Source organism: Eulemur rufifrons, chromosome 10 (assembly GCF_041146395.1).
Source record: "Eulemur rufifrons isolate Redbay chromosome 10, OSU_ERuf_1, whole genome shotgun sequence".
Lineage (NCBI taxonomy): Eukaryota > Metazoa > Chordata > Mammalia > Primates > Lemuridae > Eulemur > Eulemur rufifrons.
In genome coordinates this window covers 36,737,337-36,753,579 of record NC_090992.1, presented here as the reverse complement: position 1 = coordinate 36,753,579, position 16,243 = coordinate 36,737,337, and the positions used below count along the sequence as shown (strand labels likewise).

Sequence of the window (16,243 nt, the reverse complement as noted above, 5' to 3'; positions counted from 1 at the left end):
CCAAACCTCACGGGGCCCCAACTAACCCAGCCATTCCCTGTCCGACCACACCTCCCCACTGAGCTGGACTGAAGCTGGTGTCCCCTCAGGGTGGAGCCGTTTCGACTTTCACCGGGACAGTCACTCTCTCACCACCAGCCCTCACCTACCACGCTCTTCTCCACGCCTTCGTTTCTCCCCTCCGCGGAACACACCCTCCTTCCCCCACCAAACCGCTTCCCCCAACCACCGCCAGTCCAGCGATTGCCAGCCCGCCCTCCGCCTCCCGGGTCCACCCACACAGGCAGTGTCTCCACCAAACGGGCCAAGGCCGGAGCCCGGGCCGTGAGACACAGCGCTAGGCCCGCCGTGTGCCCTCCTCTGGCCTCCGGCCCAGTCTGCCAGCCTGACCCCACCCCCGTGATGCACCCGCTTCCCCACGCTTCTCTGCGCCTGGACACCCCACCGCCATCCCATCCAAATCATTCCTCACCCAGTGGCTCTGGGGTGGCCTTTGAGACCATCCTGGTTCTATGATGTCCCGGCACCAATAGCTTCTGCTGTGGCCCACGCACGCATCCAACCACGCCGTGTGGAACCATATGGACAGATAAACCAGCGATGGGCTAAAGTTCCTGGCTTCACAGCCAAAAATCCAACTGAGCACTACTCCCTGAGGACATCCGCCTTTGGTTCTCACTGTGGGGCTACGTCTGGAGGCCTCACCTCGTGCACCTTCCACTTCCCTGACCCCCTGCCCAACTGCGCTGCACCGCTGGCTCCCTGGCCCACCTGTTCAGTCATTTCCCCCTGGCCGGAGCCCCCCTTTTCTCCCTTGGGCGGCCACATGCCCACGGGTGAGGTGAGCCATCCTCGGGCCCACATCTTGGGATAGGGATCATTACTGTCACTAGCAGGAACCAGCATGGGTGCCACCACCCTGACACCGTGACACGCAGACCAGCCAGAACCTCTCGGCCACTCTTGCTGGACGTGTGGACCTGCTCCAGCACGGCCTCAGCCTAATGCAGCAATCCCAGGAATTTCTGACCCAAGTGGTATGAGGTAATCACCCTGCACTAGATTACCTTTCGGCCTGGGAGGGAGGAGTCTGTGCCGGCTCAGAAACAACCTGCTGCACATATGCAAGTCACTCCGGCCAGATACAAAATCTAAGAGCCATGGCCAAACAGGGACACGCCTTTCACAACCTTGCCTAAGTCTATACTGACCTCCCCACACCAACTCCAGGCGAAAGGTTTGATCTGTTTACCTGCGTAGACCCCACCAGCTGGGGACAATGGCTCTGAATCGGCTTTTAGACCATTGTTTGTCTCCTCATTGGGGGATACATTATCCTAACAAGAAAACATCATCCTAACATTAACAAAATGCCGCCTGAGATGTCTACAGAGATTCACTTCTGTGATCTTCAAGGTGTCAGCTGTGTAAGTCCTACAAAACCGACACCATCGCAAGATGGAAAGTGTTAAAGTTTATGGCAAATGTGCTGCCTTGCCCTCCACTCTGTGCTTGGCTACCTAACTTCGATGACACGTTCCCACTGTCTTTCCTCTGCATGAGGCCAGACAGCTCTAGCCCCAAACCCACCCCTGGCCTTGCGCACAGCAGGATTCCAACTTAACACCACCGCCTGGGGCAAACAGGTTTTGCACTGGCTTGTTTCCAATTTTGCCCCTGCTTTAAACTCCCCAGTCGCTCTCCTGCTCCCCTGCCCTTCCCAGCCTCGGCCCCCGTAAGAGCAAGTGCATGAGAGACCACATGGAGCAGAGCTGAGCCACCCTGGCTGAGGCCACCCTCCACCAGCCAGCCCCAGCTGAGCCGCCAGCTGACAGACACATGCTCAAGCCTGGCTGGCATCAGCCATACCTGGCCCAGGTCAGCGGGACTGCCCAGCTCACCTGTGCACCTGGGAGCAACAATAAATGTTTATCGTATGTGCTACAGTTGTTTGCCACTTGCATTATTCCGGCAATAGATAATTTAAACCGTGACCGGTGTGTGCCCCGGAGGAAAGACTGGCATCGGTTTGGTGAGGGTGGCAGAAAGACCACCCCACAGCCCCCACAGCAGTGCTGGCAGAAGAGTGACCAGCGCGACCTGCTACAGAGCCCTTGGCCAAGGCAGGTGAAGAGCAAGGCACATGTGTGGACTGAAACCACCAAGAGATCTGTTTGCCACCTCTCAGACTGGCCAAGGTCGGAACCTTTCGTAGCTTAGTTTCCTCCTGAGCACGTCTCACCCTTCCACACACGCCCGGTTTCACGCGTTCGTGTTATCGGCTGTGTGCTCCCCTCCAGACGGGCAGCTCCACGACGGAAAGGGATCTGGTCTGTTTTGCCCCTGCTGTCTCTCCAGCCCCGCAACAGTGAGGTAGGCACTCAGTAAATACTGGCTGCATGAATAAAGTGGGGAAGGAGGCATCCTCGTGCACCCCGGGTGTGAGTAACATCTGCACACCCTCCAAGGTATGCAGGGTAGAACAACACCTACCGGGGTTATGGAAATACATTCCGTAGCTTCTTAAAGCTGAGCACACGCCAGCACTTCTCAACAGAAGCGCATTCGCACCGGAACCAAAAGACCGGTACGAGACAGTTCACAGCCCTGCACTGCAAACAGCCCCAGCGCCTCCAACTGGAGAATGAACAACCAGTTTGCTAGGGCTGGTCAGGGTGTTTCATGCTCTGAGTGCTGGCTGTATGGTGTGCTCACTGTGGAAATGTCTTATTGACGTGTAGGCTTCTGAGGGGTTCCACTGGCTGTGCTCCAGTGAACAGTTTACAAAGAAAAAAAGCAGAGATGCACATACACACTGAGCCCGTGATTCCGCACCAGGCACAGCATAGTCACAGCAGCACCGCTTTTTAACAGCAAAAGAACCTGAACATCCACCAACAAAGCGACTGGTAAATAAAAGACGGGCTCACTCCTGTAACCCCAGCACCTTGGGAGGCTGAGGCGGGAGGATCACTTGAAGCCAAGAGTTCAAGACCAGTCTGGGCAACATAGTGGGACCTCGTTTCTAATTAATTAATACACAAATAAATAAAATAAAAGTTGGGATGTGCATACAGTGGAGCATAGCTGCCAAACACAGTGAGGGAACTCCCCAGGTAGCAACAGGAAAAACCTCCAGGATACGCCATTAATTGAAATAAGCCCAGAATGGGATGGCGCGCACCTTACGTTAGCACTTGTGAAAAGCGAGCACACACCTACATGCTCGCGGTTGCGCCGACCCACTGACCAGGGTTCTCAAGTGTGGTCTGGCCCCAGCGGGTTCTCGAGACCCTCTCAGAGAGTCATGCGGTCAAATTATTTTCATGACAACACTAAGACGCGGGTTGCCCTCTTCACCCTCTCTCTCCCAGAGTGCAGCGCACAGCGTGCAGTGGAGTTTTCCAGAGACTACATGACACCGTGATGGCGCCTAACGGAATGGGCGCTTGGGTGTTACAGAATTTTCTAAAGCAATCTCATAAAAACATGCTCAGTCACCATGGAAATGCAAATCAAAACCACTGTGCAATACTACATCATGCCCACTACGATGCTTACGTAGGTGTTGGCAAGGATGTAGAGAAATGGGAACCCTTGTGCATTTCTGGTAGAAACGTAAATGGCACTGTCACTTCGGAAAACATTCTGGTAGTTTCTCTAACAGTTAAAAACAGAGTTACTGTACGACCCAGCAACTCCACTCCGAGGTAAACGAGGGCTGTCCGGAAAGTATCCAACCGTTGTTAATATAATGAGAACAGTTACATGGCTGGGTACTTTCCGGACAGCCCTCGTATTCCAAGATAAAAATGAAAACATAAGTCCACACAAAAAATTGTGCCAATAAATATTTATAGCACCATTATTCATAACAGCTAAAAGTTAGAAACACAAGGTCCATCAATAAATGCATAGATAAAAATAGTGCCCTGTCTCCCTACAATGGGATATGACTCAGCCATGAGAAGGACGAACTGCCCACCACACGGGACACCACTGTACTAAGTAAAAGAGTCACAAACAAAGAGCACATACTGCAGGGTTCCTGGCTACTCCGGGGACGGGGACGTCCAGAATATGCAAATCTGTAGAGACAAAAGGCAGATTAGTGGTTGCTGGAGAACAAGGGAATGGAAAGTGACTGTCCCCCCCGCGCCATGGGGTCCAGGGCTGTGCTCATGGATCCCTCGGGCCCCACATGGGTTTAAAAAGCCCACAGGCCAACCCCGGAGAGGACAGTCTGCAGCAATCCTCCAGGGAACAGCGTGAGTCGAGGCGGGTCATACTCTGGGGCTCACTGGAGCCACATCCTGGTGATTCTGGGGGACCATGGAGACCCATGGACACTGGAATGGCCCAGCGCTGGCTGCGGGTGAGAGGGGAGACCTGCTCTTGTGTTCTCCTCCCTGCACCTGCAGGGAGGACCTCAAATCACAAATCCTATCCTGCCACCTCTGCCTTACAGCTTCAGGGGTTCCCCACTGCCCTTGGGACAAAGGTACAAATCTTCATCCTGAGGATACACATGTCACCCTGGGTCTGGCCCCTGCCCCCTCCCCAGCCTCCTTTCACACCAGCCACAGGGCTTCCTTTCAATCTAGTTCCATTCCCTCTGGCAGCAGGGCCTTTGCACATGCTGTTCTCCCCACCTGGAGCACTCCCTTCTCACCACTCCCCACCCACCACCTCATCCTCCACACTGCAGCTCAAGCATCACTTCCTCCAGGAAGCCTTCCCTGATCCCCAGGAGTCAGGTACTCCCCCCCCCCCCCCCCGACAGGCTTACAGAGCGCTGCCCCGTTCCTCAGCCCACATCACCTCTCGGAACTCCACACCTGCGTGACTACCGGGTTCTCTATCCTCCCTCTAAACCCTAAGCTCCCCACGGGCAGGACCGTGCTGGGCTTTGCTCCACGCACACGCTGGGCACTCAAACACCACTGTCCGGGGACGAAGAGGTGAAGAATGTGAGAGAAATCTGGCTCCAGCGCTCTGTCCCTGCGTCCACGGCACGTGGCCTGAGCTCTCTGAAGCTCACTTTCCACTCCCGTAAACTGATACGGGCTGTTGTGGGGATCACAGGGCTTAATGACACAGTGCTTACAACAGTGACTGGCACCTGTCACAGTGCTACATGGTGGCTGCAATTGACAGAAACAGTCATTTGAATTTTAAAGAGTTGCTCTGTTGACAGCATTCAGAGACCACTGCCCTGCAGAGCTGGCTACGTGAGGCCCCGAGGAAGGGGCCCTTTCCTGCCATAAATTCCTGGGGCCCACAGAGGTTGCACTCAGGCCTCCCCCAAGTCAGGGTTCCAGCTCCTTCCAGCTGCTCCTGGAACCTCCGACCTCCTGAGGGCCACCTCGCCCCAGGGTTCCCTCCGCTGTGGGCCCTCATTGTGCCAGCCCTGCGGGAGCAGCGCCCTTACAAAGTCCCCTGAGTGACAACAGACGTCAGACCCCTTCTCTCCAGCCCTGGGAGCTGAGCTGGGCATGTGGCTTCCATTAGGCCACATCTGGACATGCTCAGAGGCAGGGAAGGCCCAGCCGAAGCAGCCTGGATCCCTGGCACAGCTCCGGCTCCAAGACAGGACCCCCACCCCAGCCAGGCCTGGGGCCATGGCTGGAAACCTCCTTCTCCAGGCCCCAGGGCTGCCATGGCAACATGGCTGGGGGGTCGTTCCTGGCCCCACTGCCTGCCTCTTCTCAGGCCCCGGGGGCTGAGCAAGGCTAACCTGCCTCCCCAGCTTCTCCCCACAAGGGCCCCTCCATCACCCGATCCCCCCAGCCCTCCCAACAGCAGCCCGGGGCTCTGAGGCCCAAAACCCACTTCCCCCAGGATGCTCAGTCAGGCTCCCCTCTCCCCCGCACCCCTCCACGTGCAGCACACGGCTGTGACCGGGGTGGGGAGACCCTGCATGTGGGTATCTATGTGATGCCCTCCTCCCCCATCAGCCCCCAGAAGGGGAGCGGGGTGCCTGCCTTGCTCACTGGCACGACCCCTGGCACAGAGATTGCTCCCCAAATACCTCCCAAGGAAAGGGGTGAATAACAATCGCTAATGCTTTTAACTGCTCAGCAAGCACTCAGCTGTGTGTGGCACATTTGACACGAATTAGCTCATTCAATCCCCAGGAGGCAGGGACTTCTCTGCTGCTTACAGATGGAAAAACCGAGGCAGGAAACCTTAAGCCACTTGCCTAAGTTACCTGGCTGTGGAGCCAGAGCTCGTGAATTGGAGGGTGCAGGGCGGACCCTGGGTGGGCAGAAGGTGGAGAGCGGGTAGGGATATTTACCTGGCCAGGCCCGAGCTCCTGGGCCCATTTAGTCCACCTCTCCCGGCTCCTCACGCCTCCACTCCCTGCACACCCTCCACGCCCGCTAACCCTAGTGTCTGGACCTTTGCACATGCTGGGCCCCCTGCCGGGACAGCCCTCCCACAGGACACAGGGCGGCCCCCAGCAGCCCTCACCACAGGCCACACCCTAAAATCCATCTGAGAAAGCTGCGGGCAGGAAAAAAAAACTGGGGCTCCCGAGAACAAAGCCTTCCCAGGATTCCAAGGCCCAGAACCGCAGAGGCCTCTGGCAGCAAGAGGCGGGGCGAGGGCAGGGCTGTGCCTATTTTGGAAACCCCAGAGGCTGCGGCCTGAACGCACGCAGCACGCACCACGCACCACGCTCCGGCCAGGCTGCAAGCCCTCCCGGGCACACGTGCACTTCGTTACACGCACACCCACACATGCTCCTTGCTTCCCTGTCCCAGGCGGTCACCTCCCACCTGTGACCTGGAGCCACCAGCCACACCTCTCAGACCACACTTGGCTTAGAATAGGGAGATGGAGCCCACCATCCAGATTGTGGGGAGGATCAAGTCGCAGAAGCAGGAGCCTGGCACCTTGGAGGCGCTCGGAGAGGGCGAGTTCTGCGCCCCGCCCGCCGTGAGCAGGCTGGAAGCAGAGTCGTCCGGGGTGGCAGCCCGTGGGCCTGCAGAAGCCCAGCACAGTCTCACCCTCGCTGCACGTGCACAGGCTTTGTGCATAGCCCATGCCCAGCAAGTGCGGTGAACGCGCTCGACAAATGGGAAGACAGGGTCTCAGTGGCTAAGAGCCTTGCCTGAGGCCACACAGCTATGGACAGCAGGCTGGGTCGATGGGAACACTGCAGAAACCCCAGAGCTCCTCATGCCCCTTCCTCCAGGCAGCCTTCCCAAATATCACACAGGCATCTCTCCCTCATACCACCCAGCCTGTGGACCAGGCCTACACGGATCCACCCTGTGTTCCCAGAGCCACCAGGGCTTGTTCACAGATGACACCTAATGAAGGCTGTAGAGCAAATGATATGACACTGAACAAGACGCAGGCTCCCAGCTGTGGGGAAAGATCTCTAGAAATCAGACAACTCCCCAGTGCACCCTCAAAAAGGAGGCAGGGAGAACGTAGAGCTGGGGGCAGGGCAGGAGGAGGGAGGTGAGACAAGACACATAGATTAGGGGAAGGCTTCCTGGAGGAGGTGCTGTCTGAGCTGGCCAGGAACAATGTGAACAAATGCTTAGAACAGAGGGGAGACAGTGTGGGGTGCTCAGAGGACGGAAGGGGAACTAGGGTGAAGAGGGATGACTGAGAAAAGGGGTGGCCGGGAAACCCCCACTAATTCACTCATTCATTTAGCTAATATTTATTGAGCACCAACTGTGTGCAGGCCCTGCTGGAAGCCCTTGGGCTCAGCAGAGAATATGACAGACGTGGTCCCTCCCCCCCCCCACTTCACAGCACCAACGTTCCACTCGGGGAGAAAGCAACAAGCGAGTTCACACGGAGTTATGGACTGTAATGTCAGGTGTGCTCAGAGAAGTTACAGCAGGGGGAGAGGAAAGGGGGTAGGCAGGGAAGACCTCCTCGGGGAGGTGACCCGAGCAGAGAGCTGAAGCAGGGAGCGGGCCGCGTGGATGGCTGGAAGAGCACTTCAGGAAGCAAGAGTGGCAAGTGTAAAGGGCCTGGGGCAGGAAGGTGCTTGGCCAGGACCACTGGGGCTTCGCAGAGTGGGTGATAGGGAGGGCAACAGGAGGTCATGGGGGCAGGCTGTGCGGGCCTGTGGCCACTGTGAAGGCTCTGGCTTCTCCTCTGAGTGAGGTGGGAACCACAGCAGGGTGCAGAGTGGAAGAGAGACGAGGGCCAACTTGTATATTAACAGGATCCCTGGCAAAGAGGGGTGGGAGGGGCGGTACCAGGCTCTCACAAGGAGCCCCCTCAAGCGACCGCATCCCCTCTGCTGCCACCTCAGGGACCCCAAACACAGCCGTGGCCAGAGGCTGTCAGGGAGGATGTGAGCAGGTAGCTGCACCAGGGCCGGAAAGCTCCGAATTGCCTGCCAGGGCCCCCGTGGGCCCTGCCGGACTGCAACGGCCCCTGGCAGGAGCCCTCCTCAGGGAGCCCCGACTCTGAGGAGGTACTGGGCCCTCAGCCACAACCACAGCCCTACCACTGGCGCAGCACCTTCTATAACAGGAAGCCCACCCTCCCCCTCCACCCCCACGAGGTGGGCCTGGGAGAAGGTGCTCAGAACCTGCTTCCCCGAGCACCTGGGCAACGTCTCCTGCCCCAGGTAGCTATGCAGAGACCTGGGACAGCGACCAGACCCCCGAGGCTGCCCTTCCAAGGCCAAGAGCCCTGGAGAAACCAGGAAAGGTCTTACCTTCAGCACTGCCTCTGGGGACAGAATGGACAGAGTTGGGGTCTGTGTCCTCCTCTGCCCAGGACCTGGGCAGAATCTGCGGCTGCTTGGGTACCTCCTGGGTGGCTGGGACCCGGGCTGCATCACGCGGTGGTGTGGACAGGATGGTGTGGGTGCTGGGCTTCACCGGGCCCCCGGGAGAGCTCGGTGTGGCCTGCGTCAGGACGGGACCGGCCGTGCCTGACCCTGGCGTGGGCGTGGCTCCCTCCTGCCCAGCACTGCCAGGCACGGCCTGGACATCTGGGATGAGGTTCTCTTCAGGCCCCGCCCTGGCTTCTGCCCTCTCCTCCTGGACGGGGAAATGGGGTCCAGCTGGGCCTGTAGTGGGCAGCCCGTCCAGCCCCTTGGGGCCTCCTGCTGCCAGTGGCTCAGTGACGGTCATTTCCTCCCTCTCCTCCTCCTCCTCCTCCTCCTCCTCTTCCTCCTCGTTGTCCTCGGTCACTCTTCTAGATTTGGTCTGCACAGGGGCTGGAGGACCCAGGGCAGCGGCCGCCGTGGGCCTGGGGAGGGCGGCTGGCCAGGGGGTCGCCTGGATAATGGACAGCGGCTGACTCCCGCCTCCCAGAGCAGCCGGGGGGCCCCCTGCGCCCCCCTGGACCTCGCCTTCACCCCCTAGGGCCGCTGCCGCTTCTGCCTCAGCCACCTCCTGGTCATAGCTGTAGGGGTCTTCATAGTGTCGCTCGGGGTCACCCTCCTCAGCATCTGAGAAGTTCCCATGGCAACCGGGGAGCTGGTAGCAGATGAGTTCCCCACCGGCGTCAGGGCAGTGGCAGGCCCGGCATGGCGGCAGGTGGGCGGTGTGGCCAGCAGCATACTTACGGCCGTTGTGGACACAGCCCACCTGGCCACACTGCGGGCAGCTGTCGGCCGCCACCACGGCCTCAATGCAGTTCGGTGGCAGCTCTGGGCACAGCATGAACTGGCAGCTGATCTTGCCGCCACCTGGGGGGCAGGAGCACTCGGTGCTGCCGAAGTCCACAAAGTAGGACTGGCCGGCAGGCACGCGGCCGCGCACAAAGCCGCCCTGCAGGCAGTCGTAGTACTGGTAGCCCTCGCAGGCGCAGCCCTGCTGCACGCACGTGGCGCAGCAGGCACCCGGCTCCAGCACCTCCTCGATGCAGTTCTCCAGCGGCGGGCACTGGACGCCCGTGCAGTCCCGCTGGGGGGCGGCCACACTCGCGCTGGGGCCCAGGGCCAGGGCCAGGCCCAGGGCCAGCCAGGCTCCTGCAGGCTCCCAGAGCAGCACCATGGTCCAGGCTAGCCCAGGACAGTCCCCTCTTCTGCGAGGCCCTGGGGGAATCAGAAAGGAAGGCTGTCAGCGCCAGGGGTCCACACCAGCACGCGCACAGGCAGGGAGGGCCCAACTCAGCCACCTCCCTCGTACGCGAGCACGCGTTCCCACGCACAGTCAGGCTTGCCCAGATGCACACGGGCTCTGACACACGTGAGATCACAGACAGGTGAGAGCACAGTCGCTCAGTGCCACAGGCGTTGGCCTGGAGTCGTTGACATGCCCCCCGTGCACGCACACACCACCACCCAGCCACGAGTCACGACCGCGGGCCAGCCCCAGCCTCAGACCCAGGGCTCAGCAATGCCCCCCTGAGACCCCTTCAGGCTGCAAGTCCAGCCCCAGGGGACACTCCCGCCCCGCTCCTCAGCAGCACCAGCAAATGCACCTAACATCTCGCCGTCCTTGACAGCCCCTCAGGTCCTGTCCATTCTCCCCCGAACAGTTCCCGGTTCCCGCTGCCCCTTCCCTCCATCTCTAGGCCCTGCCCGCTCTGCCTGACACCAACACACCACAGCCCCGTGGCTGCCCCCGCTTCCCACTGCAAGGAACACTCCGGATTCCCGACTGAGCCCGGCACTCAAGGCCCTGAAAGAGCCACCCTGACCCGACCTTCTCATGGGCCCTCGGCCCTGCAAGCTCCTGAGGCTCTCTTCTTCCCTGTCCTGTCATCCTGTATGAGCCACTCAAATGCCATCCTCATGCCAACCCTCTCTCCTGCCCCCACCTCCACCCCTGCCCAAGTCCCCCGTCTCCACAGCCCCAGGCAGTGTGCTTCCTGAAGTCACAGGCAAGGGCTCCTCCTCTACCGACCGCCAGCCACAGGGCAGTGCCAGAGTGACAGCCCCCGGGGCCCGGCATGGCCAGTTGACCAGCACCAACTGAGCAGTTCCTCCATGCCAGGTCCCTCTAGCAATGGGGGTTTATCCACCAACGAGACAGGCTCCTGGCCATCCTCCCAGCACTGACACTCGAGGGCAGGGAGGAGGTGGGTAAAACCCAAGAGGAAATCTGCAGGGAACTGACCGCCCGGCTGTCATACGTGCAATGAAGAAACAGAGGACGAAAGCAAGGAGATGGGAAAAGGATGTGATGGGGTGGGGAGAACCTATTTTAGCGAGGGTGGTCCAGGAGGGCTTCTCGGAAGAGGCAGCGTTTGAGCTGAGACTTGATGACCTGATCTGGAGGTGAAGCACGTCAGGCAGTGGGAACGGCAGGCAAAGGGCCTGAGGCTGGACTAGCAGGACGCAGGTGAGGAGCAGCAGAGGGCCAGCCCGGCTGAGCTGCACACCTGAGCACAAGGTGGCAACCGCAGACCAGCCCTGGCGCGCCTGGAAGCCCTGGAGCCTGGGATGACTTCATCGGACTCTCCAGCAAAGGACTCACCTGGCTGCTGCGTCAAGATGGGAGTGGCAAGAGGCAGTACGGGGATCTATTTTAAAGGTAGCATCAAGAGGATTTGCCCACGGGGCGCATGGGTGGGACAGAAGAGAGGAGTCCTGGAAGCAGGAGCCAAGGTTCTGCCTGAGTGCCTGGAGGGGACAGCTGCTGTGTCCCCAGGAGAGGAAACCTGCTGGTAGAGGATAAGGGGAGCCTGTGCCAGGGCCAGGCCCAGAGGGGACCATGAGGGCTGGCAGGCCCCTTCTCTCTTGTCTGAGGAGGGTGGAGGGCTCCGTCAAGCCACTGACATTAGAGGTCACCCTGGAACAATCTGGGCTTTCATCCCAATTAACAAAGTCAATGGTTAAGGGAGGGGCGTGCAAACTGCAAACACCTAGGGTCCACTCCCTCCAGTGCCTTTTAAGAAAGAAAATCTTTTGCTGGAGACCTAAACGGTGCCCCGCCCCCCCCCCCCATTTGCCCTTCTGTTCATCAAACACCCTGGCAGGAACAGAGGGGAAAGCGGGTCTGCGTTAGCTTCTCCCAAGAAGCTTCCTTCCCAGCTGGTCCAGCCGCACCACCCCATCCAGCAAGCCGGTCCCCTAGCTCTGCTAGCCGCCTGGCCCCCAGGGTGACCTGGCCCTTTGACCCCCCTCAACAGCACATTCTGTCCACACCACACCCAGGTGATTCCAAATCTTGGGCTTGCCCATCTCCCCCACCCCAGGCCCGGGGTAGGGATAAAGAACGACAGGCCCAGGCCTGACTCTGTGTTCTCATTTGCTGTGTACCCCCAGGCAAGTCACCCACCCTCTCTGAGCCTCAGACTCTGTATCCACAAGGTAAAGAGGTTCTTCCACACCTCAGGTCACGGTAGGGCCCACAGGCATTATCTGGCCCACAATTGCATTCTGCATTGCCCACACAGTGGTTTTTAGTTTTCAGTTGGTTACCAGCATTCACAAATTGGAAACGTTCAATGAAAATTCAGGTTTCCAACTTCTCTGTAAAACTGCTAAACTCCGGCCACCCTGAGATGTCACATGGGGCTTGGGGTTCTGTTTTCCCCACGGTCTGGGGCCCCCCTGTATGCAGCTCAGGCCCCCCTGGTGCAGTCTAAAGATTGTCCAGCCAGGAGGGGAAAGGGCCATCTGGGATGTGTCCAGAGGAGGTGGCCCAGGTGGGGGCGGAGGCCGGGACCCTTAGGGTGGCTCACCTGGATAAGACCTCCCTGTCCTCACATCTCCACAGCTGCTCCGGATGGGGTGTGTATGTGTGTCGGGGAAGGGGGCTAGAGGAGGTGGCAGAACTCAGTTCCACAGGGAGAAAGTTTCTTCAGTCTGGGATGGACCAGGCTGCGGGGAGGAAGGGGTGAGCTCCCTGTCCCTGGAGATAAGCAAGAAGAGTTGAGGAACACTCACATGAATGATAAATAAGAGGGCACAATCTCCGTGTTGCTGGGTCACAGATTCAAACATGCTCCTCCTGGAGGCTCCAACTGCGACTTCCCACAGCCCCACAGGAAGTAGCCTCCTTAGTGTCTGGCTTCTTCAGACAGCACCCTTACCCCACCAATTCGAGAGGAAGAGCCACTCGGGGAGGGCGTGGGGAAGGTAGCCTGACCTCCCTGTTGGGGGGAGCCCTAGCAGCCAGATCTTGGCCAGCAAACTAAGCCCCCGCGACAGGCTGCTCAGGGCCTGCGGCTGGATCACAAGGCTCTGGCCAACCCTCCAAGGCGGGGACTCACTGGGAACCAGCGAGGTGAGATGCAAAGTGAAGCCACCACGGGCTCTCCCCCGGGCCCCTTAGAAAGGCAAGCGTTAGAATAATATTATTATGGTGCCACTGGCCTTAGTGTCGCCGGGAGCAGCCACTCTAGAGGGAGGCACACACATGCTTAAGCACACATGCTCTGTGACCTGCAGTTCAGATGCCCAGCACACTACTCAGGGAGATCTGTACCAGGTCCACATGGCCCATGGTGGTCACCAGGCCACTGACTGGGCTAGGAAGGGTGGGCAGGTGGCGGCCACAGTGCCAGTTACTGTCGAGCTGCCCGTCCCAGATACGCAGCCTGCCCTTCTCCACCTGGCTGCATCCGGACTCCCACGCCCTCCAGCCTCCTGTGGGTCTGACCAGTGGGAGCCGCTGACAGGGAGAGAGAAATTCAGGGTTCATTCCCTCCTGGCAGCGGCCTGGGGACAAGTCCCCCTCCCCAACAGCCACAGCCCCTCCCCCCGGGCCATGGCCCTCCCACCCCTGCTGGCGCGGTGGTAAGGGCTCCCCACCAGTGCCACTCCCTGAGAGCGGCCCCAGCCGGGAGGTTCCCTGACCCTGCCCACACCTACCCCCATCTTCATTAAACAGTCCTCAGGGAACAACGTGAGGGACCCTCACAGGCACACCCCGTGGAGGACCCCAGCACTGGGAGCCAACGAGTCAGTGTACCCTCAAAATGGAACGCCCGGTGGAAAAGGCCGGAAGCCGATAAGACATACAGCCGATGCCGGCCGTGTGCAGCGCAAATGCACGCACCCGAGGCAAGAGACACATGTGGCAAGACACGGGCCACTGAGCAGGTGCCCACCGGACAGAAGGCGTGTCTGCCCGGAGGCGGAAGGGCACGGAGGGGAGCAAAAGGGAAAGGGAATAAGTGAATCAGTAAAATAAAAGCGGGACTCTGCAGAGACCAAGATAATAGTGTGTTATGAGGTGAGGACTGTAATTAACTCAACTCTTGGCTCCTGAGGTCTTGCTGAAAAAAGCAAAAAGAATCCTCAGTGCCGACCGGCCCCTCCACACGCGAGAACCCAGCGGCCCCGCCCCCACCGGAAGTCCGGGGGCGGGGCATGGCTGCCTGGCCAATCACGAGGCTCATTGTCCTCCTCGTTGCCATTGGCTTAGGGATGAGCATGTGACCAAGCCTAACCAACGAGAGGCAGGCCGGGGCCGCTCCGCCGGGAGGCTGGCGGAAGGGAGGCCAAGGTCTCCGAGAGCCCTGGGCCACCAGGTGAGACGCCTGACTGCCCCGCCCTCCACTCCTTCCTGCCAAGGCCAGTGTGTGAAGCTGCTCCGAGGCCCCTATCAGCCCAGAGCCCGGGTGATAACACCAACGGCCCCAGCTGACACCACATGGGGCAGAAAAAAGGCCCTGCCAAGCCTAGCCTCAGTTCCAGAGCACAGTACACGGCCACTACTGTTTGCACCACCAGTGCTGGGGTGGGTGGTTATGCAGCAATAGGTAGCAGAACCACGGGAACCTAAAGTCGGCACTTCAACGCAGAAGAATCTAGAGGTGGGACATTCTCCAGGACGAATGGCCCGGCCGATTAAGCACTAGGAAATGGGAGTGGGAGGAAACGGCTCTCCATGAAGAGGCCCAAGACAGACCCACCTAACGCGTGTGGGATCCTTGACCGACCCTGGTGTGAGCAGACCAGCGGAGACAGACGGCTGGGGACGCGAGAGCAACTCTGAGGATGGGCTGAGTGTCAGACGCCATCAAGAACAGCACGGTGGCTCACGCCTGTAATCCTAGCACTCTGGGAGGCCGAGCCAGGAGGATCGCTTATGCTCAGGAGTTCGAGACCAGCCTGAGCAAGAGCAAGACTCCAGTCTCTGCTAAAAATAGGAAAAATCTGCCAGGCAACTAAAAATAGAAAAAAATTGCCAGGCAACTAAAAATAGAAAAAATTAGCCAGGCATGGTGGCACATGCTGTAGTCCCAGCTACCTGGGAGGCTGAGGCAAAAGGATCACTTTAGCCCAGAAGTTTGAGGTTACAGTAAGGTACGACTCCACGGCACTCTACCTGAGATGACAGAGCAAGACTGTGTTCTGGGAGGGGGTGATGGTTGGCAAACGCTGACATTCTGAAAAAGATGAATGCTTCACAAATCATTGTGACTGTAATGTGCTCTTATGTATTTCAGCATGAAAAACGGTTACAAGCAATATGGGCAAATGTTAACAGGTGCTAAATTGAGGGGAAGTGTGGCTGGGGGCTCCTTTCGCCACCCTCTCCATTTTGGTTGGCCATTCTTCATAGGAAGAGGCACAAAGACAATGGGCATTTAGGTGAGAATGAAGGTCAAGCCACCATGAAGTGGCATTCAGCACAGAGCATTGGGGAGCTTGTCCAGCCCAGGGGGTGAGTCTTTGACACCCGAGTGAAGAAACGGGAGTGGGCTCAAGATAGGACTGGAGGCAAGTCAAGGTGATTCACCTGGGCTGTCACTCACAGCTTGGTCCCCTGCTGTGGGCATCAGGGTTACATTCTCAGGGCCGTAACTGGACATGGACAGGGCAGGAGGGAGGCGCACTCAGCCAGGGTCTCTTCCCAGGGAGCATGTGACCAGCTTAGTGTGCAGTGTGAGCCCCTGGAGACGTGCCCACTCCCCACAGGGCACAGGGCGGGGGGGGGGGCCTGGCAGGATGGGGGAGGGAGGTCTCTGGCCTATCAGAGCCAGAAGTGCCCCCGGTGTTGCTCGGACCACAGCCACCCTCCCTCGCCTGGCCACAAGCCTTTCACTGTGCCGTTCTCACCACTGCCCCACCTCCCACAAGACACAGACACACATCCCTACAGTAAGGTGACACCACCTCCCTTGGTAAAGTAACCTTCACGTTCATCCATAGCAGGGCCCAGATGGAAACTCTCTGGGCTGGCAAGGATGCAAGAAGGACAGGGCTGCCTGGGGCGGCATCTCCAGTGGTGCCCTTGTCAAACATGGGATCCTGCCATAGCGGAAGCATAGACCACATTATATGACATCAGATCAAGAAGAAAAGTTCTTCCCTCCTCCAGTCTCTGATCCTTCTTATTGCCAGATCTAG

At 58.9% G+C, this 16,243-nt stretch overlaps 1 protein-coding gene across 2 annotated transcripts in view; it reads right to left on the bottom strand.

Moving 5' to 3' along the window:
* The window catches only part of FBLN2 (fibulin 2), a 78,263-nt gene that overhangs the window by 44,713 nt on the left and 17,307 nt on the right, over nt 1-16,243 (bottom strand). For both annotated transcript variants that reach the window (XM_069484438.1, XM_069484439.1), the window contains exon 2: nt 8,699-10,027. In XM_069484438.1, coding sequence (XP_069340539.1) covers nt 8,699-9,986 — 1,288 coding nt within the window. In that variant the 5' untranslated portion in view covers nt 9,987-10,027. The remainder of the gene's footprint in view (nt 1-8,698; nt 10,028-16,243) is intronic.